This window comes from Rhinichthys klamathensis, unplaced genomic scaffold, assembly GCF_029890125.1.
Source record: "Rhinichthys klamathensis goyatoka isolate OS25496 unplaced genomic scaffold, OSU_Roscu_1.1 h1tg000135l_1, whole genome shotgun sequence".
Lineage (NCBI taxonomy): Eukaryota > Metazoa > Chordata > Actinopteri > Cypriniformes > Leuciscidae > Rhinichthys > Rhinichthys klamathensis.
This window is the reverse complement of record NW_026606670.1, coordinates 989,921-1,016,473: the sequence shown is the minus strand read 5'-3', so window position 1 is coordinate 1,016,473 and position 26,553 is coordinate 989,921. Positions and strand designations below refer to the sequence as shown.

The 26,553-nt window shown below is 36.7% G+C and overlaps 1 protein-coding gene across 2 annotated transcripts in view; it reads right to left on the bottom strand.

The window, feature by feature from the left end:
- The window catches only part of galnt2 (UDP-N-acetyl-alpha-D-galactosamine:polypeptide N-acetylgalactosaminyltransferase 2), an 84,097-nt gene that overhangs the window by 37,989 nt on the left and 19,555 nt on the right, over window positions 1–26,553 (bottom strand). For both annotated transcript variants that reach the window (XM_056257150.1, XM_056257151.1), the window contains exon 2: window positions 3,707–3,794. In XM_056257150.1, coding sequence (XP_056113125.1) covers window positions 3,707–3,794 — 88 coding nt within the window. The remainder of the gene's footprint in view (window positions 1–3,706; window positions 3,795–26,553) is intronic.

The following is a 26,553-nucleotide window of genomic DNA, read 5'->3' as shown; positions in this document are numbered from 1 at the left end:
ACACTGGATGTCAGAGGATCTTTGCAACAAAACCAAGTTGTTTTTATTGCAATTTCCATTAGGAAAAAAAGCTTATTTTTTAACCAGTGCGCACATAAATCAAATACTGTGGATTGATTACTTTAACATACGGATACTAGGCTACTTTCCACCTAAACAACTCTGGAACCATCAATTTGTCAGTAAGTACATGTCCGAAGACACCAATATCACTCAAGACATCATGCTTGTCATTTACCAAGGACATAATCAAGAACAAAAGTATACTGTGCGTTTTTGAATGAAATACTCATGCTTCTCAGAATCGTCTCTTTTAGCCAAGACAAAAAACCCCAATGCACTGCTGCCCATTATTACATTATAAATCACAGTTGCCCAAAAGAACGTGGAAGGAGATGGCTAGACATCTTTAGTTGATTACAACCCAGGTGAATCTGTCAAAGAAGACATTTGCCAAATGATAATATATGAGGATATTTGCCAAATGGAGCAATTCCATAACGGTCTGCTTTAAATTATTTCCCAACCACAACCTCAGCTTTTCCTCTTGAACAAAAAAAAAGAAAGAAAAAAAAGTGTTATTTTTCCATTTTGATGTCAGTCAAATCCCACAATAACATGGCAGCAGTGGTAGCTAGCAGACCGTGTTGACATTGAGTTAAACGGCAGAGATGGCTGGGATGATACTTAGACCTCAGAAACATGTGGCAGAATTCGATTATGTTATCTATCATTACAAAAGACTATAAGCAATTAATTTAGCGGGGCTCTGGCAGACATCTTCTGCATTATAATTAGGCCAACCTGCTTGAGAATTACATGCCACTAATGCCAGCTATCCAGCAGAGCGCTAACATCGATTCAGAGGCCAAGAAGACCACTGCCACGGGAATTGTTAATGAACAAGGCAAAACGCTTCAAATTAGGAGCAGGACCAAAAGGAAAAGATAATGGTCTATAAGTATTTACCAGTTCATTATACACTACTACACCATAAACCATGTTTCTATCATGTTCATTTCTATAAACATCTTGTAGTTTCATGTATGATTTTATAAAGCTGAAACAAGAATAGAAGAGGGAAATTAAAAAACAACAACAGCCTATTAACGTAATTTAAAAAGATATAAATGATCATCGTTATTAATAATAATAAAAAAAGCCTGTTTTTTTATATTTTAAGTTTAACATTATATATACATCAAGGAATATGTACAAAACAACAACGATAACTTTTAAATGAAAAGAACAAAAAAGTGGACTAACATAAATCAATGAATACAGCTTAAATCTTCCTGTAACAATTTTTCAAACACTAAGTAAGGCTACATTATGCAAACTTAAGAAATCCAGAAAGGGCCACACAGTTTGAAATAACCCCCCCCCCCCCCAAGCTCAACGAGAACACCCAGAAAAAACACAAACTCTCCTTGTGCGAGGTCGCTAGCTCGTCCCGCAGCAGAGAACTGTAGGGGCTGTCATCAGACTAATTAGATGCTCAAAGTAGAACAGAGAGTCTCAGCTGCGACCTACACACTTCACTTGACACTGCAAGATTCGAGACAAAGTGCTCTCCGACACGCAGCATGCACTCATAGACAGGGAGTAAGAGGGAGGATGTGAACATCACCACTTTCCAGGCTGAAATACTATACAGCAACATTATCTATACCTCAATCCTACACAGAGTAAGCACATACTTCATGCATGACTGTAAAATATTATACATTTATTATTACTACCTCAATTCTACCCAGAGTAAGCACATACTTCATGCATGACTGCAAAATATTATACATTTAATATTACTAAAAATGATAGAGGACCTTCTTAGACCTCCATGACTCAATTAGTGCACCAAACAAGCAGTCTATATAAATATGTTCATGATGTGTTTTATAAAAAAATAAAATAAAATAAAAACACTTCCGTCAGAAGGTCATTCATATTTGGAACTCAGAAACACTAAATGTAAAGCTGGTGACTCATTCAGTTCTTAGAGAGTCCAAAAGAACTCTGCATAGAAAAATAGATGTTATTTTAGCTGTGATTTTAAAACAGTAACATCACAAGACCACTTATCTTAATTTAGTGCAAGACGTATTTTTTCATATCTATATGAGTTTTTTTGTCTATAAAGCAAATAAGAGCTTGTTTAGCAGGATGACCAAGACTCTTTTCCACACCAACAAATACGACTAGCAACCCCAAATGTCAATTTTAGAATATGCCTAAGTATTATTAAAAGCAACTTATGTGGTTTATAATAGGTCTTCTAAAGTCAAAATGGCTTTGTGTGTTGAACACACTGATATTTAAGTCACTATTCATAAAAACCTTGCCTTCTATATAGCGAGAAGGCAAGGTTTTTATAAATAGTGACATAAATTTCAGTGTGTTCAACTCAGTGCAATTCATTAATGAATCCCTTGACTGAGATGATTCTCTTTAAAAAATCAGTGGAACTGCCACACAAATCAATCTGAAAAGAACAAAGAGTTTATCACATTGTAAAAAAAGGAACTTAAGAATTCATTGCAACCTGATGCATTCAGATTTTTATTTATTCATTTTTGATGCATTTTTTCTATAGTCTTAAAAATTGTTCCAAGTAACACTACTTTATTTATTCAATTTGAATGTGTTTGTTCACTAAATGCGAAATGCCTCATTCAGCAAACAATTTGTGTTTGGGGAAAAAAATATATAGTTGGGACAACATTTGGGGGAATTCTTGAGTTTATGTGGTTTCAAGTAATTCACATTTCTTACTATTTGTGACTCAGAGGCCACGTAAAATGGAAAATATGTAGTTCCATTTTTTCTTTTACAATGCATCTGAATCATGGACTGAATTAATCATACAATTCTTAGCAAAATCTAAAAATGAAAATTGTATTGTTAATTGTTTAGCAAGTTGTTATGTCCATGTTCTACAAAGGAAGAAAAATCAAATGGGAACAACATAAGGGTGAGCAGATGGGAATATTTAAACTTTAAATCTGTTTTCTTAATTATTACAAATGAAATCAGGTACTCCCTATGTGAATGATCAGCTCTGTGGAAATCTTTTGGGTGACCTAAATTACAGGAGTAACACAGGGAGACAAGAAACTATGCTAAAGATTCCCTGAAACAGTGCCTGGGAGAACAACAGCAGACAGGAAACATGTTGTATTGCATGCAATGACACATGAATGTTATCTGATGTTTATGACAAATTTAATAGAACAGCTCTCTGTGGGCCTCAGTTCCAGAGCGATTGCATGCCACAGAAACTAACGAACTAATTAAATAATGCACTCACAACCCTACTACAATACTGCTTTTAAATGCAGGAAGTCTATAAAAAGCATATAATATCTTAATGTATTAAGCAGGCCAGTTCAGTTGGATCGCAATGAAGTACATTTCCAAAAGGGAATAAAGAGTGAAGACACCAAACTCTTGTCTTTAGGCCAGTAATACAGCCACACTCAAATCATTCTCATGCATTTTTAAGTGCCTTGAAGTGAGATTTTCCACACCTACATCCACAAATAACCTCAGGTTAAGTCCTGTTTATGGGAGAAGAAAAACCTAATGCCCTGTTTGGTGCAAGCTGTTCATTAAAGTCCATCTTTGAGCGTTTCCCTGAGAAGAAAAAAGAAAACTCTAATCCTGACATGAGCTGATTATGCATATGGGTTGTCAGGTTAGCTCTTACCTGGAGGAAGAGTCTCTAGGCTGTGGGCTTTGTCATCTGCATTGCTGTGTGATTGAACTCTGTTTGAATTAATGCCACTCCAGTCATCCTGCCAAAGAGAAGAACAGATCATGAGCATAAAGTCATATTGTGCAGGTTAAAATGGTAATAGAACCAAACAAAAGAAATGTATGCAAGCAGTTACGGTCATTGTAGTAAGTCAGTGGTGCTGCAGAATACTGCCATTGGTACTAGAGCCCGACCGATATATCGGCGGGCCGATATTATCGGCCGATATTAGGCATTTTCCAAACTATCGGTATCGGCATTTATAATGGCCGATAAATGAATATTTTAAAAAATGCGGGTGCGGTGATTCATGTAAGGGTGGCGCTGCCAATACCTAAAAGCTGTCACAAAGAACTGGCAAAAGTAATGATTATGAATACAACAAATATAGCAAGGAGACATTTTAATTGTTTATTAATAAACAAGTGTTTTCAGTCAGTGTCAGCCAAAGATGAAGTTGACGATGCTGACTCGCGATCTTCAGTGAACGCGTGCCAGAGAGAAATGCACATTTCATTCGATTACATAAGTCTGTCTGTCTTTCGTTTTGACTTGTTCTGTTTAAAAGTAGACATTTCAATATAGATATATTTCAATTCTCAGGTCTATACGCTGAGTTTCGGTTCATGAGACGAGCTCCGTGTCGAGATTATCTATCGTCTGCTATATTTACTTCTTAAATACAGGCAATTGGTTGATGATACATTGATTAAAATTAAAGATACAATTAATACAAAACGAAATTCACTTTGAAACGAAAGGTTTTGTGCTTTCTGTTTGATGTCTATGTGAAAGTTTCAAAGCATTAGTGCCGCTTTCAGAGCGCTCACGTCCGTAGTGCTGAACTGTCGCGTCTGTAACATTGTTTTTTCCTCATAAATGCGAACACGAAAAATAAAATAAAATAAAATGAATATTTTATGTAGCCTGTGGAGACTGAGAGCCAACCCTTCTTCATCCGGTGGGTAGTAGCCTACTTGTGATTTGCGCAGTGTAATTCACAGAATTGATTTCTCTGCTACCAGCCTCTGTCACGTATTGTGTGAGCTTGTGACTATTGCAAGCGCGCAGCTGAGAAGTCCTGATTATATTGTCTGCTATATTTACTTCTTATTTATTAAAATCCAGGCAATTGGTTGATGAAACATTGATTAAAATGCGTGGCGCGAGCGATCTCCGACAGTAAACTGATTCTGCTTTGTCTCGGGTAAACAGCTGTTCCGACGCGAGCAGTAACGGCCGCGTCCGGTGTAGACAGTGTTAAAGCTCATTCTGCCTATAACGCTACGTTACAACATCAAGCAATATTCCAATAATTTATATAATTATAACACTTTATACAGGGCCATTTTGCATTAAGAGTAGCCTAGTTTCACGTTTAGTACATTTTGCTTACTAATTATTTAAAATAGTATAAAAGTACTGTACATATGTAAATAAAAACGTTTTCATTATATTATTAATTTTACTTTAGTAAAAAGATTTAGGTTCTTCCTCCACTGGTAGAGATTAGAGGAATTAAGACTAAAAATAGAAGATAATAAGGTTTTGTCAGTGACACTTTTTATATATTTATTGATACAAGTTATGACTAAATTAAAAGACAAAGTCGTTAGTGAAGATTATGCAACAGTATTTAGAATATAATATAATATAACATAACATAACATGCAATGCAAACTAGTTTGGTTACAGCTCAACTGTATAATTCTCATTCTATCATTCCCCCTGCCTCCATTACATACTGTATCTGTGTCACACAAGAGTTTGATCACCACATTTGAGTGATCATTGCACAACGTGTTTATAAAATATATTTATTCTGCTTATACTGTGTAAAGTACCCATCAAAAGTTTGTACACACCAATAGGAAAGTGTCCAAACTTTTGACTGGTATACTGTACTATAATACACATAAAAAATATTGCTACTGTATTATAATATACACATAAATAATATCGGCCGATATATCGGTATCGGACTTTTTTTACTCCCTAATATCGGTATCGGCATCGGCCCCCAAAAATCCATATCGGTCGGGCTCTAATTGGTACTATAGTAAAACATTCATAAAACAGTAATAGTACACTGGCTCTGACATTTGTCTTAAAGCAGATTCCAAGGAGCGAAAAATAACTTTTTGCCAAACCTAAAAACTCAAGATTAAATTCAAATCAAATTTTTTCTCCATTGTATTAAGTCCAGTTTTAATAATTAAGTTCATTTTCTAGTTGCTGTAGTAACCACAGATTCCATGACCAGGAGCCTGTGTTGTTCTGCATATCTCTCTCCTCCTGTTGAGTTTGATCAGATCCAATCATTTTCAAGGGAATTCTAGCAGCAGATTATCAAACGATATGTTGGGGGGAAAAAATCTCTCTCAATCATTTTAAACTGTTGACAGCTATAATTCAAAAGACCTAACTGATAGTTAGATATCCCAACATATAACAATGATGGACACAATAAATGCTTTATTATAAAAAAAAAATGACAGCATTTGACAGACCACATTCATCTTAAGTAATTATTATTCATTATATAATAGGGAAGTCAATACCAAAAAAACAACAAAATAACTATACCAAGCCTTTTCACAGTATCAACCAAACACAAACTAAAACATTACCTTAAATTAAAATAATATTTCCATTTTTATATTGCTATGGCATCTAAATTGGTATCTAGAATTATGACATTACACTAGAATTGGTACCCACTACTGAAAGTTTGGTATTGTGATAAGCAAATAGACCATGAACGCAAGAAGAAAGTCTGAGCAGACATTATCATTTCCACAAAACCAGGGCAAAACCAGGCCCAGAGCAAAAAGAAAGCTGGTGAAGATTACCCAATCTACAGGAGGCTTGGCATCAACAAAACAGTCAGCTTGATAACCACCTCCCTTGATAACAAATGTCAGAAAAATATGGGTATTCTGTCAATTGTGTCAAGGCCAAGCCCGTGAGTAACAAACAACCATGCAACAAAACACAGAGCTAGTAATAATTCACACCCAAGCCTCTGCCAAGGTTAGCAGTAAATAAATGTGCAGTCTGGACAGGCAGGGCCGATTCAGCTAGCGGAGCCACTTCCAAAGCTCATTTGGACAAGCGTCTGGTCGACAAGCCCAGGAAAACATGACTGAGGATCAAAACCACAAGTGTTCCAATGTAAAAAAAAAAAAAAAAAAAATCACTTATTACCATTTTATACACTGTTAGAACTTCAATATTTGTTGTAACTTCCTTTAGATTGTAAGTGCCTCAATTGAACATGTCAGCATTGAGCAGCTAATAGATAATAAATCCTCATAAAAACAGAAAGATATCAACTATCCAATGTCAAAATGGTTAGAGCCATTGACATGGATCAATGATTTTAATATAAACCAAATAATGTAAGAATTGTAACTGGATTCCCAGTGCTACAATAACTCAAATCATCACGACACCTTTGTTGAATATTCAAGCAAAGCCAGAGTTTTCACCTGATTCATGTTAGGGAATTCTGGCTCTTGGGTCAACAGGGTGAGGGAGCAGGTGTGAGAGAACGCTGAGCACAGAGGAACGTCCAGCCAAGCTTCACGAAGCTTCCCCTCAGCAGCTGGTCTTCTATAGCCCACGACCTATTACGAGCTATTGGCAGCGACATGCCAGATAAGCAAGCTTAGTGTTCAGAGCACATTAAATTTGCAATCCATGTCCATTCACCATTTCATGTTGTAAGGAGTTCAGTCTTTACATTTCGGTGTCCCAAACCAAATTATATATTTCCGGTTAAATATTCATGGCACAGATCCTATGATTTCTGAAGTAACAACTATAAAACAAACCATTTTAAAATGTTCCTTCTCATCTGTATCCAAGCATTAAAATCTCATTTTAATCACAATTTGAATCAAAATCACAATTTTCTGCTGATATTCAGTTCATTGGGGTGCTGGACAACTTCTGGTAACCGTTGCAAAACCTCAAACTAAATATTAAAAGAGCTCTAAATATATAGTTTGGCCTTCATTTAGTATAACAGCAGGTTTGTTTAAAGGTTCACAGTAAAAAAAAGAAAAAAAAAGAAAAGTAAAATTCATGCATCCTTTGAAATGTGAGAAACCCTATGGGAAATGCCACTTTCAGAGTCTGCTCAAGTTTGCAAATATGCAAAAAGAACATGCTCCTTAACCCCTTAAGTGTCACCGGCGGGCCCAAATCCATTACATTTTTAAAACAGTAATATCCTATACTAAACCTAAACTAATCTTTTTATAACTATATATCATTTGAAAGCTTACAATCTCTAGTGTCCATATTTGGTGATTGATTTTCAAAATAAACTACAGAGGAGCCGTAATTTATCAATTTGCAACAAGAATATTTTCATACTCCTAAGGCGTGTTTAGACCTTTATTTTGAAATAGTGATGAACATGAAAAATCATGAAAGAAGGGTAGAAACCTCAGTTTGTTTTCATGCCAAGAGTTCAAAAGATAGCATCCATTCAATTATTTTAGAAAAAAAGGTCTGAATTTGTTTTTAAATATAAAGAAAAAAATGATAGATTCACCATTTGTGGCAGGAAGCTATAACACACATGCGTGTTCTTTTTATGTGTTTCTTAGAGGTTGAATTTATATCAAAATCTGCCAAACTTCTCATATTACTTCTGAATAGGATGTCTACTTCATAAATTGTATGAAAATTGTGGAAATAATGGTTCAAATCACTCAAAACACATATGGAAATGGAGGCGCCCTTATATGGGCAGTAATGGAGTCTGGTTGTCATCTAGTGAAAAAGTTTGGTACTGCGCCCAAACAAAATCTTACTGAAAGCTCATTTTTTTAGATATCAACCTAAAATTTGAAACACAACTTGTTCAGATTTTTGGCTTTGATTTTTTTGCAGTTTTAGAGTCGCCAAGGTTTTGAAAATATATATTTTATATAAAATATGAATAATATATATATTTTTTTACATTGTACAGTTTCATAAACTCAAACTTCTATAACTTTTTTTCTGTTTCACTTTCTTAATTTATTTCACTTCTACAAAAATCTGCCAAATGTCTTCTTTAAAACGTCTATATTCCAAAGCGTTCTTGAATTACAACCATTTAAGTTCGAAATGTGCATTTTCATGTATATTAAAAAAAAGGGGGTGACACTTAAAGGGTTAAGCCCTTAAATTCTCGTTTTTGGTCAATTCACTGGTTACCATTTTTAAACTCCAATCTGCTATGACAACAAGATCATTGCTATAAAGCAGGTGTGCCCAATTCCTGCTCCTGCCAATCCTGCACAGTTCATCTCCAACCCTAATCAAACACACCCGAAGCAACCAATTAAAGTCTTCAGGATCACTTTAAAATTAAAGGCAGGTGTGTTTGATTAGGGTTGGAGATGATCTGTGCAGGACAGTCTATAGGCAGGAGCAGGATTGAGCACCCCTGCTATAAAGTAAATTCAAGAAAAGGTAGCATCAATCATTAAAACATTATTAAAATCCTTTCGGCAAAATTATGGAGAAGATGGCATCTCGGTGAGTAACGTTTCTGGCGCAAGCGACCGCTGTCATCGTCAGCTGCCGGGAAGGCGTAAAAGATACAATTCACCTCAGCACAAAATAAAAGGACTATTTTATCCCTTCATTACTGTGTGCTACAGGGTGGAACAAATGAATTTCCACAGTGCTGTGTTACAACAGGAGCAGGCCACACACTCGCAATCCATGGTTGGGTGTCAAAACAAATCATAAACATTTTTCATCACAGCTCAATGCACAACGTCATGCATTTGGACAAACCCATATGCGTGGGCTAAATATTGCGGTAAAAACTGTTTCTATCACAAATATCACTTGACACTTCTTTTAAATAATCTAATTAAGTCTACTTTGTGATGCCGAGATAGGAAGAGTGAAGCAGACATCTTTCATTCACATCAAAATGTAATATATTTAGCGAGGGAATCAGTTCATTACTTCAACCACTGACTATCGGGTGGGAAGCTGATTGATGGCACAGGTGAGGATAGATTTAATGCGCGCTACATTCTAGCATATTGCTCCGAGCTGTCTACATTCAGCTTGGTTTTCACTGCATGTTTGTACAGAACATCATGTAGCCACATTATTCATCCAAAAATAAAAATTCAGTCATCATTTACTCACCATCATGCTGTTCCAAACTTACTTCTGTGGAACACAAAAGGTACATTTTTGAATAACATGGCACCTGCTTTCAATTTAATATAAGTGAATGAAGACTGGGGATGTCAAGCTTCAAAATGACAAAAAAAGCACTGTAAAAGCATTATGAAATGCTGTTTGACATCTGCTGTACAGTAGCTCTGCGTGACATGTTCATAAGAGAAGCAGTGATGTGAAAGAATCCGAAATGTTCAATTAATCATATTCAGTTCAGCTCCAATTAAATGTACATGTACACTACAACAACATTTTCAGTCATTTCTCATGCAGTCACTGTTGTGTGGCTTCAAAACACTTGGAATACAGCACAAGTCAAAATTCTATGGTGCTTTTTTGTCATTCTACAGCTTGACATGAGGTTGAGTAAGTCTTAATGAAGGAATTTTCATTTTTGGGTAAACTAATCCTTTAAATTAGTTTATACTGGTGAATTAAAAAATTAACAGAGAATAAAAACAAAGTGCTTTCGCATTATAGGCCTAAAGCAGGATCTGTAATGGACAAACAGCTGTAAATATTTGTAATGGTAATACTGAAAAGTCCAAACACATTTGACTGCTTGAGCCATCCAACAGCTCCAGACCTAAACTGTTGTTTTTGTGGCAAAGGGGTTTGCTCTGGGTTTTTTTCTGTCCAGCTGTGCCATTCCATCAAATGTCTAAGTGTGTGTGCCTTGCATTCAGACTACCAGTTACCACCTGACACGGCAACTCACAGATGGAAAAACTCAAGGCGAGTTCAGCCTCACCTGCTGTCTAAGGAGAGCATTATTCAACCCGATCACACCCAGAAATCAGCAGTCATGCTGTGAACTGGGGAATGAAATGGCCTCTGACTCCAAGCAGGTGACACAGAGCTTAATTAAAAATGCAGTTTGATCAGTGATGGGAAACGTTAATCAAAGAGTTGACAGCTGAATCTAATTTATTCTAAGAGTTTGTCTTTATATCTCCACACAATCTCCAAGATCTAAAGGTGGAATCTGGTAAAGGTACTTTTGGAATGAATTGCAAAATATACTTAATTTAGATGCGCTTCCAACCCTGACCACTTTTAAACGTCTCTTGCACAATGTTTTAAAGGACACTTGTAATTGTTTTTCCTGATTCGCTTCTATCTATTTTGTTCTTAAATGTGTAAAATGTGGTAGTTATTTTGTGATTCTCGTGTGCGAAACTTTATGTGCTGCCGTCTTGACCAGGTCTCTCTGGAAGAAGAGATAGTAATATCTAAATGTGATTCTCCTGGTTAAAATAAAGGAAATAAAAGGCTGAACGTAAAATTGAATAAAGAGACTAAAAAAAATGAGGAAGTGAAATGAGGAAATGTTTTTTAATGCATCCACCATTTTAGAACTTTTTAATAAACAGTGTGGTATTTTTAAATCACCAGTCTGCAAAATAAACCACAACGAAAGCGGATTTAATTAGCCATTTTATTTCCATGAAATGAAAGGATTATTCGATTAAATCTGTATTAAAAACAATTAAATAACTTTGTAAAGGAAAATGAATGAACAAATCAGAGTTAGTTAAATCAGATAATTGGACCAATTTCAATTATTGAGTTTAATCTACAGTAGTCAACATTTGAAGTGGATCAACGGACGGTTATTGTTCAAAATGCATGTGTAACTTTAATGAAAGGTTTTGATCCACTGTACAGAAATAAAAGTTGCTATTTTTTGCTAGTCCTGAAACAGGAAATGTTACATTAACCTGTTAATTGCTGACAGCTTTCTGTGTTTTATTATATTTACATCCCTCTGGGGCTTTTAGTCCAAAAATGTGCTCACTCAGATAAAAACTTATGGATTATCATACATACGTTTACTTCAAATATCTTTAGAGGGCAGTATTTTCCCCATTTTTACACAAAATAAGGCGATGAGAGGATTATGGAAAGCTAAACTCTCACATGTAATTAATATGCCATTCATACTCGACGCCGGATGTCATCCTCATGCATAAAGTCCACAAGTGAGATTCATAAGAGTAATAAAACTTGACGTTCCAGGAAATCACTAATATGGACTTTGGTTGCATTTAACTCCACTTTTAGACATACACTCACAAACTTCCCTAAGCCTCGGGGCAATCCCAGCTGCCATTTTGAAGTGCGTTCAACTTAGTCAAGTGGGTGAGGGAAGTTTATTTGGACAGACACTTGAACCCTCGATTTTGACAGAGGGACCAAGTCTACTCGATATGCACACTTCATGCAGATCCATAGACCACAATGCACCATGATTGTGATGTCACAGCATGTCGCACTTAATTTACCCCCACCCCACACAACGATGATATTGGAGTTTTGACATTTAACCACATTATACTTGTAGCTACTACATTTGCCCAGTATAGTTTATTGTATTGTTAGCATTTTCGTTTGTGTACATTTTTATATTTTCTCCAACATACATACAGGCCTATAGAATGGTACGTAAAAAAAAACAAAAAAAAACTGTAAATAATAAATCAGCTCCATTGCGGATTCCAGTGATCAAGGACTTAAGGTCTTCCATTTAAACACATCGCAAGAGTTCGCCAGCAAATGGGCACTCATGCAATGCAACTAATGATGCACAACCGAGTGAACGAGACAGAGAGAATTTAGCGAGGGAAAGGAATAATAGAATAGACTAAAACGCAGCCAAAAGGAGCCAACTATCGCTGTAGCAGAATAAAACGCAGATAGAGACATTTTGACTGATTACACATGGAAAATTAACACACCATTGTGACAGTATATGGTTTGTCTGTGTTCTATAATCCATCTCAAGTACTTTCATAAGGATAATATATATTTATAATGCAATGCAAATCAATGAAAGAGTTTTGCATCATGCCAAGACAGAAACTGCTGAAAAGCAGCAGTGATGGGCCGTATGACGGAGGTGGACAAAGTAACAACAGACTTCCCTCCTTTTCAGGGAATAAGGCTTGGGTTGCTTCATCGGAGTAAACTAACATTTTTACTATCTGTATGCTAAATCTTTGGATCTGAATTTGAAACTCTATCTTCCAAAATTAGCATCTTTGGAATGAGTCATGCTTTCTTGTTTGCCGAAGCCAACCTCACTTTTTGCATGCAGGCTGAAAAATTGGCAGTGAGGTCCAATGATTACATTGTGCTGGATTTACAACATTAGACTAGGTGTGGCGAAACTAAGGACAATAAAACAAAGAGCCCCAGACGGCAGTTCACCTCCTCCCGCTTACAATCAGAAATATGCAATAACACATTATGGTTGAGATATAGCTGGAACAAAGGCAACTTAAACAGTCAAGTAGAGGTATGTGCTGAAAGCTTAACCCAACAATTGCTCTCTGCTAGAGAAGAAACAAACATCAGATTTACAGTTATTAACAGTTAGGGATGTGCAAAACCACACATTTTCATGTTTAAGTCATACCAAAAAACACATTAAAAGTGCAATTCATACATGCAATAACTTTAATAACATATTCAATAATGAACAGGTGTATAATTTAAATTGATGTTCATTGTGATGAACATCAACATTGTCGGATAAAGTATTATATCAGGACAGTTGCATCACCCTGATTTTTTAAAAAGAAAAACCTTATTAAATGACTGAGATTTGTGTCGAGTTTATCAATCTTTTATTTACAGACCTGCAAACTCACAAGAGGTGAAAAGGTGACATGTTTATGAATTAAACTGTTCGGTTCAGGTTCACTTCACCCTGATCATAATATCCATTTTCCAGGGGGTGAGAAAAATAAAATAAAATAAATATACAAACCATGCATACTCACCAATCTACTAGTTGTTGAATACTTGAATAGTCATGTTGGATGTCATCCAATGAATGTTGGATGAATAGTCAACCATCGTGACTCCATCTCTAATTACAAGAATCAGTAAGATACAGGCAGCTCACGTTAAATTGCGGTAAATGCGTGCGTTCTCACTGCTTGGTACACTGATGGAATGAGGAAAAACCATTAGCATGCTGCCCAGGGCTGGTATAACTAATGAAGAGCACCTGGTCTGAGCACAGAGGCTTTGAAGAGCCAAAACCTCTGTTCTCCCACCCACAGAAAGCTCGCTAATCAAGCTCAGCATCACAGAATTACTGCAATTACCTGCCAAGAGATCAACCACGGCACCCTCCGTGTGCTGACAGCCCATGGCCACAGCCTCATTCCCATCATCCCTCTGCAGGAGAGCCGCTCAGAACCTGTGAGTCGATTTGACCAAGACCTGTCAGGCTAGTGTGGCTGAATGAACGTTCATTTCTGCACACACAGAGCCTCCAAGAACATAAGACCCCAATTATGTAGCTAAAAAGCCAGTGCTGATGAAGATTTGCACAGAGCAATCCAGACAATTCTGTTTGCTTTAGATTCAGAGCCACTGCTTGCAGACTGCTAAGTGAAATGGAAGTGCTGAACTGGGAGAGTATCAAAAACATACTGAAAGAGAAAATAGTCTTCACATTGGTGGAACAATTAAGTGTCCTTCCGGAACCTCTACCAAATTGAGCCAGAATTTGACGAGACTCCCAGCATTGAACTATTCAATGTGACATACAGTTCATGCTGGTGCAAGCCAATGAATAAAGACATGGCCGCTAACACAACCTTACTGGCTCAACAATAAGGACGATGAAGTGGTCAGGTGGGCCAAGAGTTACCGTTCGAATTTTATAACAATAACAGGATCAATAACTACAAATTAATTAATTCATACATAACACATTTAAGTTACAGTTCTGTCGACTGCATGGACCCTTACTTCTTATCACAGTTGTGCTATTGAACAAAGCTGTTAACTTCAGGTACCTGAGGGGTTGGGTCTCAGCAAGTGGTCTACTGTAAATTGCTTCGGATGAAAAGAATCTGCTACATGGCAACATCCTGCTCGTTTATGGTGTTGGTTTAGGTTCTCTAAAGGGCATCTCTGCAATCCAAGCAAACATGCAGCTAAAAAAAATAAAATAAATAAAGTTGTTGCATTGGCCATTATGAATGCCAAAATTGACTATTTTATTTGTCATTAGGGGGACCATCACTTCTGCTACGCTTGAATTACAGAAAAATGTTAAATGCTGACAGTTGTTTCTGAGCAGTTCCTATCTATTATAAGTAGGGATGCTCCGATCAGGATTTTTTGCAGCCAATACCGATTACAGATTATTTAAGCTTTATATAGGTGATATGCAAGCTGTCTGTTGACTGTCACTGTTAAACCTCATTTTCAATTATTTCACGTCTAAGTGGCATAATTAAAAGCAATGGCTTATAACAACAAAAAACATGGTTTAATCAAGTACATGGTCTCATTTGATAGAAAACCTTACAAATTTTGACATTTTTATAATTTGAACATGTTTGGAGGTTCTAATGTTAAAATACTACTGAGAAACCCCCCCAAAAAGTGCTGCAATTTATCGATTTATTTTGTTATTATTCATAATTGACAATGACCATTAGAAAGTATAATGGCACTGGCACATCATAAAATCAAGTTTGGGCTTGTTCACAATCATGTCAACTGAGATATAATCAAAATTTGGCCCAGATGCAAAGCTATTAAAAGTTGTTTTTCCAGGAAGTGGAACCACGGTTTTGCTGAACATAAGAACTACATACATACTGTATGTTAATGCCACAAATACATTATTGAATTTGAAAAAAATATATAAGAATATTTATAATAACATAGAATAAGTAACAAGTAACAAGATCTTGATTGATAAGTGATGATTTCCCAGTGCTGTTTCAGTGTGTAAATCAAGACCTGTCAATCAGAACGATCGCTCCAATCCAAGCGCGCTCCAGCTGAAACGGTGTCCGATTGGTTTCGACCGACACATTGTAGCTACTTACATACCCATATTGAGTTTACATTGGTTAAACTTTCAAATGAAGTTAGAAAACACTGCGTCGTGATGCGATTGGATCCTGGAAGTCCTATAGCTTTAGCCAAGCAGCATGTCATGTCACTCCGTGAGGATTTTCTCAAGAATCCTCGTATCATGTTCATGTTATGGTGTATGTGGGCTTGTTTGAATTGGGACAACCTGCTCTAAATAAAGCTGGGCGACTTACTATGGTTCATAAATGTTTTGCGAAGTTACAAAGCATGGCCTCATCCGTTTACTGTTTGCACGGTTTTATGTTATTAAATTGCTATCGGTTTGTGAGATCGACCGAATTTAGTGACAACCGATCAGTCATAGAATGGGATTATCAGCGGATCAATCGGAACATCCCTAATTATAAGGCTGTAAAAACGGGCATGCTTTAAAATACAGTCCTTTCATAAATTTAGCCAACACAAAACATACATGCATGCAAAGGCATTTTCTGAACTAGCATTTTTACATAAAATAAAAACAGGAGAAATCCATCTCTTAAGGAAAATGTAAAGCTTCAGATAGACAGAAACAAAATAAGAGCCACAATTCTCTACACGAGATCTAATCTCTACAAGATTGTTTTATGGACAAAATAACCACTTACATCAAGCACATAAAAGGAAAGTGGGATGATACTGATAGATAGATAGATATATTTAGACACAATTTTATGACACGTTGAAAACGATACACAAGAGAGGCCTTACCTTTGCTGATTGTGGGTGAAGGTGATGCACTAATGGAGTTATGGCCAAAATGGTATTGTAGTCACAACTGAAGTAGTTCAGAATCATTAAAAAGTAATTGCTTGCTATATCCTCCATAAAACCCTGCAGTCAGACACTGTCACATGTTGCCATAATGGACTGCGACCAATAACTGAACTATTGCTGCCAGCAAACACTCTGATAACAGAACAAAAAGATCAAGATTTATGAGGAAAAGCAACTCCGAACAAAAAGTACCACAGGCTGTTGGAAATAATATTGTTGCGAACAACAATGATAAAACGGTATGTCTCTCCTTTAGCAAAAACTTGCACTTAACTGAAAACAATCATGATGATGATCTGAAGTGTCTCAGCTGAAGGAAATAGTCCATTATTCATCCGCTTTAACAGATTGGACAAATTTTCTTATTGGGCCAATAACGATCGGGGCTGGAACTAACAATTATTCTTCCAACCGATTAATCCATCGATTAATTTATCAGATTAATCAATTTATTTATGGTTAATCTATTGTTTATTTCCTGAATAGTCGATTAATCCTTTGGTTCATTTACCAATAAATAATAACTAACTAACTAATTCATGAATGAACTTTTACCTAATGATATTATTTATCACAAAAGATAAGGTTTATGCAGTGTAGGCATAATTAGGAAAGGTGTTTACTATGGCTGCGTTCACAGTAATTTTGGGGGATTTACAGCAGCAACTGCTTACAAGTGTGAATCCTAAAATGTTTCGGTCATTCAGGATATTAAACACCTGCTGATTCCGATATGGTGGCCGATATATCACTAAAATAAATGCCTTGGTAAGCATAAGAGACTTTCTATTTCATTAAAACAAAACAAAAACATCAAAACATATTACCAACCCCAAGTCATTTAATCATACTGAACTTGGAATCATCCAATAAAATGGTTGTTTCCTTTAAGGCTTTGTGAAAACATATTGCACTGAGATAGAATTTCATGAATAATATATGAGCATTTCTCTTTTGGGTCCACTTTCCATTCACACTGATGTTTTTGGAAACCAGCCTGAATATTAAAGTACAACAATATTGATGATAATGATGGTTATTGCTATTGAATAAGTATATAGAAGTTGTTATACGGATCTATATATAACTTTTTCACTTCCGCATGTCATTTTAACACACTTTCACATAGGCTGACAGCAACGGCCAAACATATTTGGTAATAAGTGAATATTAAAAGCAACTGCCACCTGAGCACACTACATTCAAAAGCATGTTTTTATTTGAAGTGTTCACATTCTAATAAATAACTTACGAGAATGTCAATTTGTGATTTAAAGAGTACATTAAATTGCAGTTCACAAGTAGAAGTAGTTCACAACCGAACAGTTGTGATGAGACCTATGGCAATGTTATTACCTTTCTGTCTCTCTAAATATGCCAAACTGAGCAAAACCTTAGAGATTATAGAAAGCCACATCCAGTGTGCGCAAATCTAATGAAATCCAATCGGATATTTATTACAGCATTTATGTTTCAGGCGGTTCTTCTCAGGGCAAAATCAAACAGCCATGACTCCTCATGGTCTTCTGTAAGCAGAGAAGCCTGTAGTCATGGTTACCAAGGTCTGGACTAAAGACATGCTCTGCGAAAGCATCTACACTGCGTTATTCCATCAGACTACCCACTGTTTCCAATTTTCCAATAAAAAGTCTAAGTGTGGAGCCAGAGTCGGCTGAATGTGACAGGAGCATTAACGGCCAACCTCACTGTCACTCAAGCCTGCCCACTCATCTTTAACTGGCCATTGAGGAAATACGAGACCAGGAGAGAAAAGGACATTTAGAGAGGACACTAGACTGCATACTGCATGCCTACTGGATCATTTATAATAATATACTAAATGCTTAAAATCTAAATTCTAAAACAGATAGTTCTGGTCCTGGATGCTGATTGGTCAATTTAAAAGTCCTCTATTTATAGTAAAATACAGTTCACAGGACACAACAAATATTGAGAAGTGGTTAAAAGTTTATCACGGGACGACAATGTGTTTGAAATCCAACACTAATGGCACAAAAACAAATCAAAACCTTAAACTGCCCCTAATGCTATTTTAAAGGTTCCTTCATTTTGTTATGGCTATCTCCTAAAACAGGTTTACATGCATACAAGGTCAAAAAACACTTTCATTTATCATAATATACATTGCTGATCACCACATTTTTCAAAGATTCTCAAATGACTCGTCCAAAGATTCAGTCTCTAAAACCCTCCTTTCCGCGAGCTACTCTGCTCTGATTGGTCAGATGGCCCAGTCAGTGTCGGAAACTAAACGCCCATTATCATAACTGAACTTCAGCTCCGGAGGCTTCCTTAAGCTCACACTGTAAAGACAGTAATGATGGTGTCGGTTTTACCATATCAATTAGAGCGCGAGTCAAATGATGAAACATTGGAAGAACTAGTTATTCAACCCAAACCTCCATCACAAGGATGACTTGAGCAGAACGTTTCTCAGTGATACGCTACTCAATTAGTCGTACATTATGAGATGTTGCAACTGTAATTCCTCACCATCAGCATTAACAATTGTATGTCCATCAACAAACCGATGTATACATTTCTAATTAATTGCAGCGCACATGTGGGATTTGTACTCTCTCTAAAGAGGGAACTGTTGGACCTTTAATGGATAAGTGTTTTTCTAATACCATTTAGACCTCACAGAGATTTTAGAAGCAATGAAAGTTTACACAAAGAGAATTTGCTTTTGCAGAACAGACAACATGTTCTCGACATACACGAACACGAACCAGCTACAGTGTTTGAGGCGAGGGTGGGTCAAAGTAGACTTTGTTCACAGGCAGCCAATGAAGACCATAGGCTGGCCTGGCATTATGCAAATTTGTGACATTGTTACATATAAGTTAGAGAAGTAAGACTGGCATTACTGACGACTCGTTTCGGTAGATCAGAATCAATTCTCTTTTTTTCTTTTTGAGAGACAATTTTATTTATAGTGCACTTTTATCTTTACAACCTTGCAGACCTTTTACATTTCACAAACTGATGTTACACACTGCATGAAATGTAATATCTGAAAAAGCATAACGGGGCACTTTAAAAGATGCCCGTTTTAGTGCAAGTTTACCAAGAAAAACAGGGCAGACAGACAATAGAACATATCCTGTGTGAATTAAGACAAATGCAAAGTGTTTGGTTATTGTACCCTTGTATGAAACAAGGGTACAAAAACCAAATACTTTCCATTTGTCTGTCTTAATGACAAAAAACTTCAGTTTATAGTGTCGCTGAACTGTTCTCCTTTTGGTTGGAATGACAAGATGTTGAAGGATATGTCAGGACAGGAGTTAAGCAAACACAGGCTGCTATAGCAACTGTGTTATAGCAAACTGCTTAGACTAGTCTTACATGTTAGTCATAATTGTTTTCTTCAAGATGGGTCTTTTTTTAAGTTAGTTAGTTCCATAAAAAAGGTAGATTGGTCTCATTTAAATCTGAAAAGTAGGGCTAATCAGTCTTAATTGCTAGTTGATCAGACTAGTTAAGACAACTAGCGGCTATGTTTATGCGAAGCTAACAATTGCTTTGAAACCAGTGATCTCAGCATTTTAATTCTGAATCACTAGGCTGAAGTTGTGACACAATGGATGCAATTACTACATGATTGAAATCATTAAATAAATGAATTAATGAATAACATCATGAATGAAATTACAACCACTCACTAACTAACTACCTAACTAAATAAGTAAATGTACATTTTGAGACTCTAACCTGGTTATGGTTAGAGCACAAGGAAACAGGCTAGGTATTGCTCAATCATAAATTAAAGATGACGATATAAACAATGACACAATGTTGTCATAAGACCCAGGTACTTGTAATGTACTGTAACAATTTTTTATGTGCTATAGTTTCAGTTAATGGCTTCAGTGGAACATGGGCAGATTTTTTAATGAGAAAAGGGCCTTAAAATAAACCCCTTAGGATCAGACTCAATTCTTTTCCAACACTTATCCTTGCAGTTCAGAGCAGGTGGGTCGTTTTTCACGAACATAACTCTATATTGTGAGCAAAATAGCAGGCCATGTCATACAACAGCAATGATAAATCCCTTAATAGTCCGTTTTATATTGTGCCTGTAAAATGGAATGTGCTTTGTCCACAAAAAGACCTTCGGCAGTGAAACAAGAGCCGTTGTTCATCTGCAGCTGTGGCTGTATGATGCCACTGTAGTGTTGACAAGAACCAAAACTGCACAAACTGAGAATACAAATGTTCTGGAGTCTGTTTTCTCATCCTCTCACGTTCTGCTCTGAAATGTGGGGGAGGGAGCGGGAGAAATAAGCCAGGTTCTTTTCCCCTGTCCTTTATGTTTGTTCCCTGCCAGATCGTATGATATGACCCCAGTGAAATCTCGGGTAAACTTAAAGCAAACTGCCCAATATCAACAGTATTACATCAGACTGTATCATATATCAGACTTTGGTCACAACTGACACCATTGCCCTTTTTTCCCCCAATCATGTCACATTCTGACATCCTCATTGACTTATGAAATTGAAATGGTACTGCATAAACCCAAGCAAGCTCTTGAAATAAAATTTATAGTTTTCATGGCTGAGTGAAAGAGGGACCTTGGATTCTCTAAAGCAAACTTCATTCAACTTTTTTCTTATAAGGCAAAAAAAAAAAAAAAAAAAAAAACTACTTAAATATACTTGATATCACCATGCTTCCCTATTTGATAACTTACATTAACAATTGCAAAATTGTTTGAAATTATATTTCAGAAATGAAATGTTTCTGAAATGTTTTTTAAATATGCAAATGATGCATTATTTAATTAAATATGCAGTAATAAGCATACATTTCCAGAACAGAAATCTGAACATTGGATTAAGCCAGGATCAAAATTGACAGTCAAAGGTTTTTACAGTGAGGATTTGAATGATCCCTCTAAACCTTCAGAATATAGATAACACCGTGTCTACACCGGATGCGACCGTTGACACGTCGTGACGCAACAGCTAGAAACTGTCTACAGTACACTGGATGCGACAAAGCGACCGTTGCAAATCTACTTGTCCTTCCTATGTGAAGTATCGCGAGTACTTGGAGTACGGCATAAATAGAACGAGTCAGTTTACTGTCGGGGATTTGTCGTGTAGACAACATCACTGATTATAATGGGTGTTGTATTGTATTGTCTTTTGCTGCGTCGCATCGCACTGCTCTTGTCCAGTGTAGACAAGGTGTAAGAATAAACCTGGCAAGTTTGGAGTATGTAAATGCTGCTGAAGTGGAGATTTCTGGCTCAGTGCATGAGACTCATTGTGTGAGAAGTGAACGCCCTATAAAGATATGTATTGTGTATATGTATTACCATGAAAGATGCCTAATTTCAGCAAAAATTATGCTGTGTGCACCCAGCCTACTGACCAACAGGCACAGCTGACGGTTCGAGGGCAAAACCTGTGCAGAACAAACTGTGAGAAGTCACGCTCGAGTGCAAGCAGAGCTAAGGACATTCAATGAGACAATTGTGTAGCCTTGAGTCCTCCACTGTGTTTGTCCACTGTTCAGGTCTCTGAGGTGTGAGAGGAACTGGAGGTCTGACACTGCCCCCAAACTGGCACAATCAGGTCACTGGCAGAGAAAAATAAACAAAACACACACACAACACCCAGGTCTGAAAAATACTGGGACATAAAACTGTATTTCGTTGATTTAGTCCAACATCAGTCTTCCATATCTTTTAAAGAAAACGTTTTTTACAGCTCATATCTCACTGAATTTATTTTTTCATGAGTTTTTGGACCAGTAAAAATTATTGAGTGTGTTTGTATCGTATTCACAAAACAATCAATGCATAAAAAAAAAAATGTATTGTCCATGTGTCCATTTGCACTGTGAAGCAAACCACCTGTTGATTAACCTACAGCCCTGCACCCAAAACTGCTCATTTTAAAACTACTAAAACTGATTTCTCTCATCCCTATGCCAGAGTAGTACTGTAGATGTTGGAGGCACACACAGAACATTACATGTAGCTCACTCCCATCCCAGGGAGAATTCAGAGAAACTGAGGGACTGGGTACAAAAGCACTCATGAAACCAGTTTGCAACTCAAGCTTTGACTGCTGACTGAACTGAAAGCTCAGAGGCCAGCTGATCATAATTACAGTTCTTGAGAGGAAACCCAAGGACGTGTAATGACAGACGGGCCAGGCCACAAATTGTTCACTCCAAAGTTCCCACAGTGCTGCTGAATCTGCAGTGGTAATGCTGGAACAAGCACCTTAACCTTTTAAGTTTGCACATTTGTGTAGTATCTTTCTTTTCTATATAAACTAAAAAGTAAAACGTAACTTGGAGAAATGCCAATCACACAAATGCACATATACACAGACACACAACAGTTTTAAAGAAGACTATTCTACTCTCCAAGACTGCATTTATTTGATCAAAACAATATTAAATATTTTAATACATTTTAAAAATGTAATTATTCCAGTGTTAAAACAGTTGTGCAGCGACTCTCACGATTCTTTAATAAATAGAAAGTTCAAATGAACAGCATTTATTTGAAATACAAATCTTTCATAACATCATAAATTTCTTTTTTTAATGGTCAGTCACGTGATTAATTTAATGCATCCTTTCTGAATAAAAGTATTATTTCTTTCCCCAAAAAAATCTTACTTACCCTTAGCCTTTCAAAGGTTGTGTATTCAAATAACAAACAAATTGTTTATATGTATACACATTTAAATAGGACATTTTTGACAACTAAAAAAATGTTGCCTAAAAAAGTTTGATGGGGCCAGTGAAAACGGTAAAAATCTGAAAAAGTCATAATCAGGGCATTGGAAAAATCCTCATTGTTGGGTCCTGATTGTGAATTCAGAAGCGGGAGTTTCAGACAGAAAAGCCTTTGAATCGCTCAGCTTTATTGTTCAGTCACAAGAATCACATTAATGGCTGAGGGGGCATACAATGATTTCTCTCAAAAACATTTGTGAACCACCAGCGCAGATAGGTTTGACAAAAGCATTCTTGTTGGAAAATTAGGAAGATATGACCAGTGGCAACAGAGTTGTAAACAACATGTGACAGGAGACCTGATCTATCAAAGCAGAGATGATGAAACGACGCACAGCAAAGAAAAAGAAGGGGGGAACCATGAAAAGATCCATCAGAGCTCAAAATGGGGGAATAATTTGGGTCAATGGTTCAGACGTAACGCCAGTACATCCTGTCTTAATTCCCATTGATTGCCTCTGACGTGTCAAAACAAGCCATTACACATTTAACTGCCTGGTTGCCGGTCATTTTTGTGGATGGGGTGGACGTTATGAATAATTTTGTAGTCAAGTACTCTTAACACAGTCAAAAAATTTAATTGGTTATTTAAAAATTAAAATAAAAGTTACAAATACTGTGTGTGTGTAATAATATATAAATATATATACACACTTTTATAAAACAATATATCGTAATTAGATAATTATCTATATAGGTATATATATATATATAGTTAAATTTACTTTTTAAAAGTAATACAGAACACAAAGAACACAACACATGCAGGGTCTTTAACAAAAACTGGTACACGGATGGACAGGAGCAGACAGAAATGTGCAAAGCCCCATGCAGTGCCTGAGATTCCTTTTGACCGGATCATTCAAGCAGCATGATACGAGATGCCTGCTCACACAATAAAAAGGCAGTCATGTTTAATTAGTCTCCCTTTGCCTTGAATGCCAAACAGGTCCTCGGGGTAAAAAGAAATCCTGCTACCGCTTCAGATGGAGATGGTGATAGCATGTGATAAGTTTCAGAAAAGACGGCAGACCGTGAATGTACTTCAGGCTGGAGTCGCCGCTTGTGCAGTAATTTAATGTCACACTTCAACTTTCTCACCCATGAGGGAGAGAAAACGGTTTTATCTAGTTTACATTTTGCAACATTTCTCTAGTTGGGGAGACCGGGGTAAGATGGGTCAGTGGGTGTCGCTACAATCCAACACATTGTGCTCAATTCCTTTTCACATGACTATATACACAGTTCAAAAGTTTGAAGTCAGTCAGAGTTTTTTTCCCAATTTAAATTAATACCACTATTTAGCAAGGACACATTACCATATTGTTTTTTTTTTTGTGTGTTTTTTTCTTGTAATGGAAATACATCTGAAAAAATGGGGTCGTCTTATATTTGGGGTCTACATGTCATACGTGTAAATACGAGTCAAACAACTCTCATTAAGCTGCTGCCAAGAAATACGGTGTGTCAGAGTGTAATGTGAAAATGGCGAGCCCAAAAAGACAGTCTTAAAAATGCTAACAGTCAAAGAAAAGCTTACCCCGGTCCTAAAAGTGGCAGCTTCGAAGAAACTGGCAGGCAAGTGTGTCAGTAATAGCCAAAAAATGAGGGGTTGCCCATAACCAGAGCCGTCATCCACCTGAAGGCACTAGATATCGCCAAAGAGCTGAACTTACCCACCAGCGATGCCCATCATTTCATATTTCAGCTACATACTGACGTACTAGCCTGTAAATATCCTTGAAGTGGCCGCTTTTATGCGCTGTATTAGATTAGAAACACAGACTACAAATATATTGACAACCAAACAAACATCTTCATTCACATATTCTTTCTGTAAATGTTGTCGCGAGTCGCTCTCTCGCTGATATACCTGATAATTGAATTACTTTGTTTTTTTTGTTAATTACTTAACATGCAATTTATCATTGTGAAAAAAAAAAGAAAAAAAAAAAGCTTTTCTGTCAGGTTAGGTTATGTCGTAACACAAATTACAGTAGAACTGCATGTGCATTACGGATGTGCGATCCAACATTTAGAGAGGTTCCTGAATTTCAATAGATAGAGAATATCTTGCATTTTTCATTTTTACTGAACACAGGATCGGCGCCTGTGCACATGGCAATCTACGTTAGTAAATAGTTTTGTTTTTTTCCACTGCCATTTGAATTTAAAATATAAAACACTGCAGGTTAAAAAGTGGCACATCTTATTCTAACTCCACTCTCTACTAAATATAGTCTAAGACACCAGGTTTTGGAGAAACTGTGACTGTTTGTAGGGGGGGTGGGGTATAATAAATAAAATCACTATAATAAATAAAATCACTGCCGAACATTGAAACACTATGTTAAAGCCTGACAACCAGGGGCAGATTGGCCATCGGGAATACCGGGAGCAATCCCGAACGGCCGGTCCATTTCAGGCCGAAGACCGGCCGGTGGTCAAAGAGTTTTTTTATTTTTTTTTATGATACGCGACCGGCCTAACCGGCCGCTCAGCTGCAGCATGTGTGTGTGTGTGTGTGTGTGTTTCAGACCGGGCCACGCCAATACTTTCAATCTGAGGGGGGATACGAGCGGCCCCTCCCAACTTGGACTGATCCTCGTTTTTCCTGACATCCGATTGGCTCAAACTAGGTGCCGATCAAAGGAGTTTACTTTTGGTCATGTTTGGCGGGTTTGTGTGAATGCAACAGAGACGGACGGTAAACATGGCGAAAAGAAGGAAAGAAGAGAACGAAATGGGTGGGGCCGAAAGGTGCACAATTAGTGATATATTAGTGATTTATTATACACTGAAATTGCTTATATTTGCATTTAAATATAGGTATTTATTTCATGGCTTGGTAGAATTCCAATGTAGAATGCGGTCGGTTTCTTGATAACAGATAATTATCCCTTACATATGTTATATTTTTATAGATATATATTATATACTGACTGTACACGTGACATACTGTGACTTGATTTATGTATTCGAGATTAGGTTTTGCTGACCTGGTTGCGTAAGTGCAGTGGTGACTTGCTTATATACAACCTGAAGAGGCAGGTGTCATCCTAAAATTTCATGAATGTCTTCAGTGTAATCTGATTATCTTTATACCATAAAACACTATTAGAATTAAAATAACTGCAAAA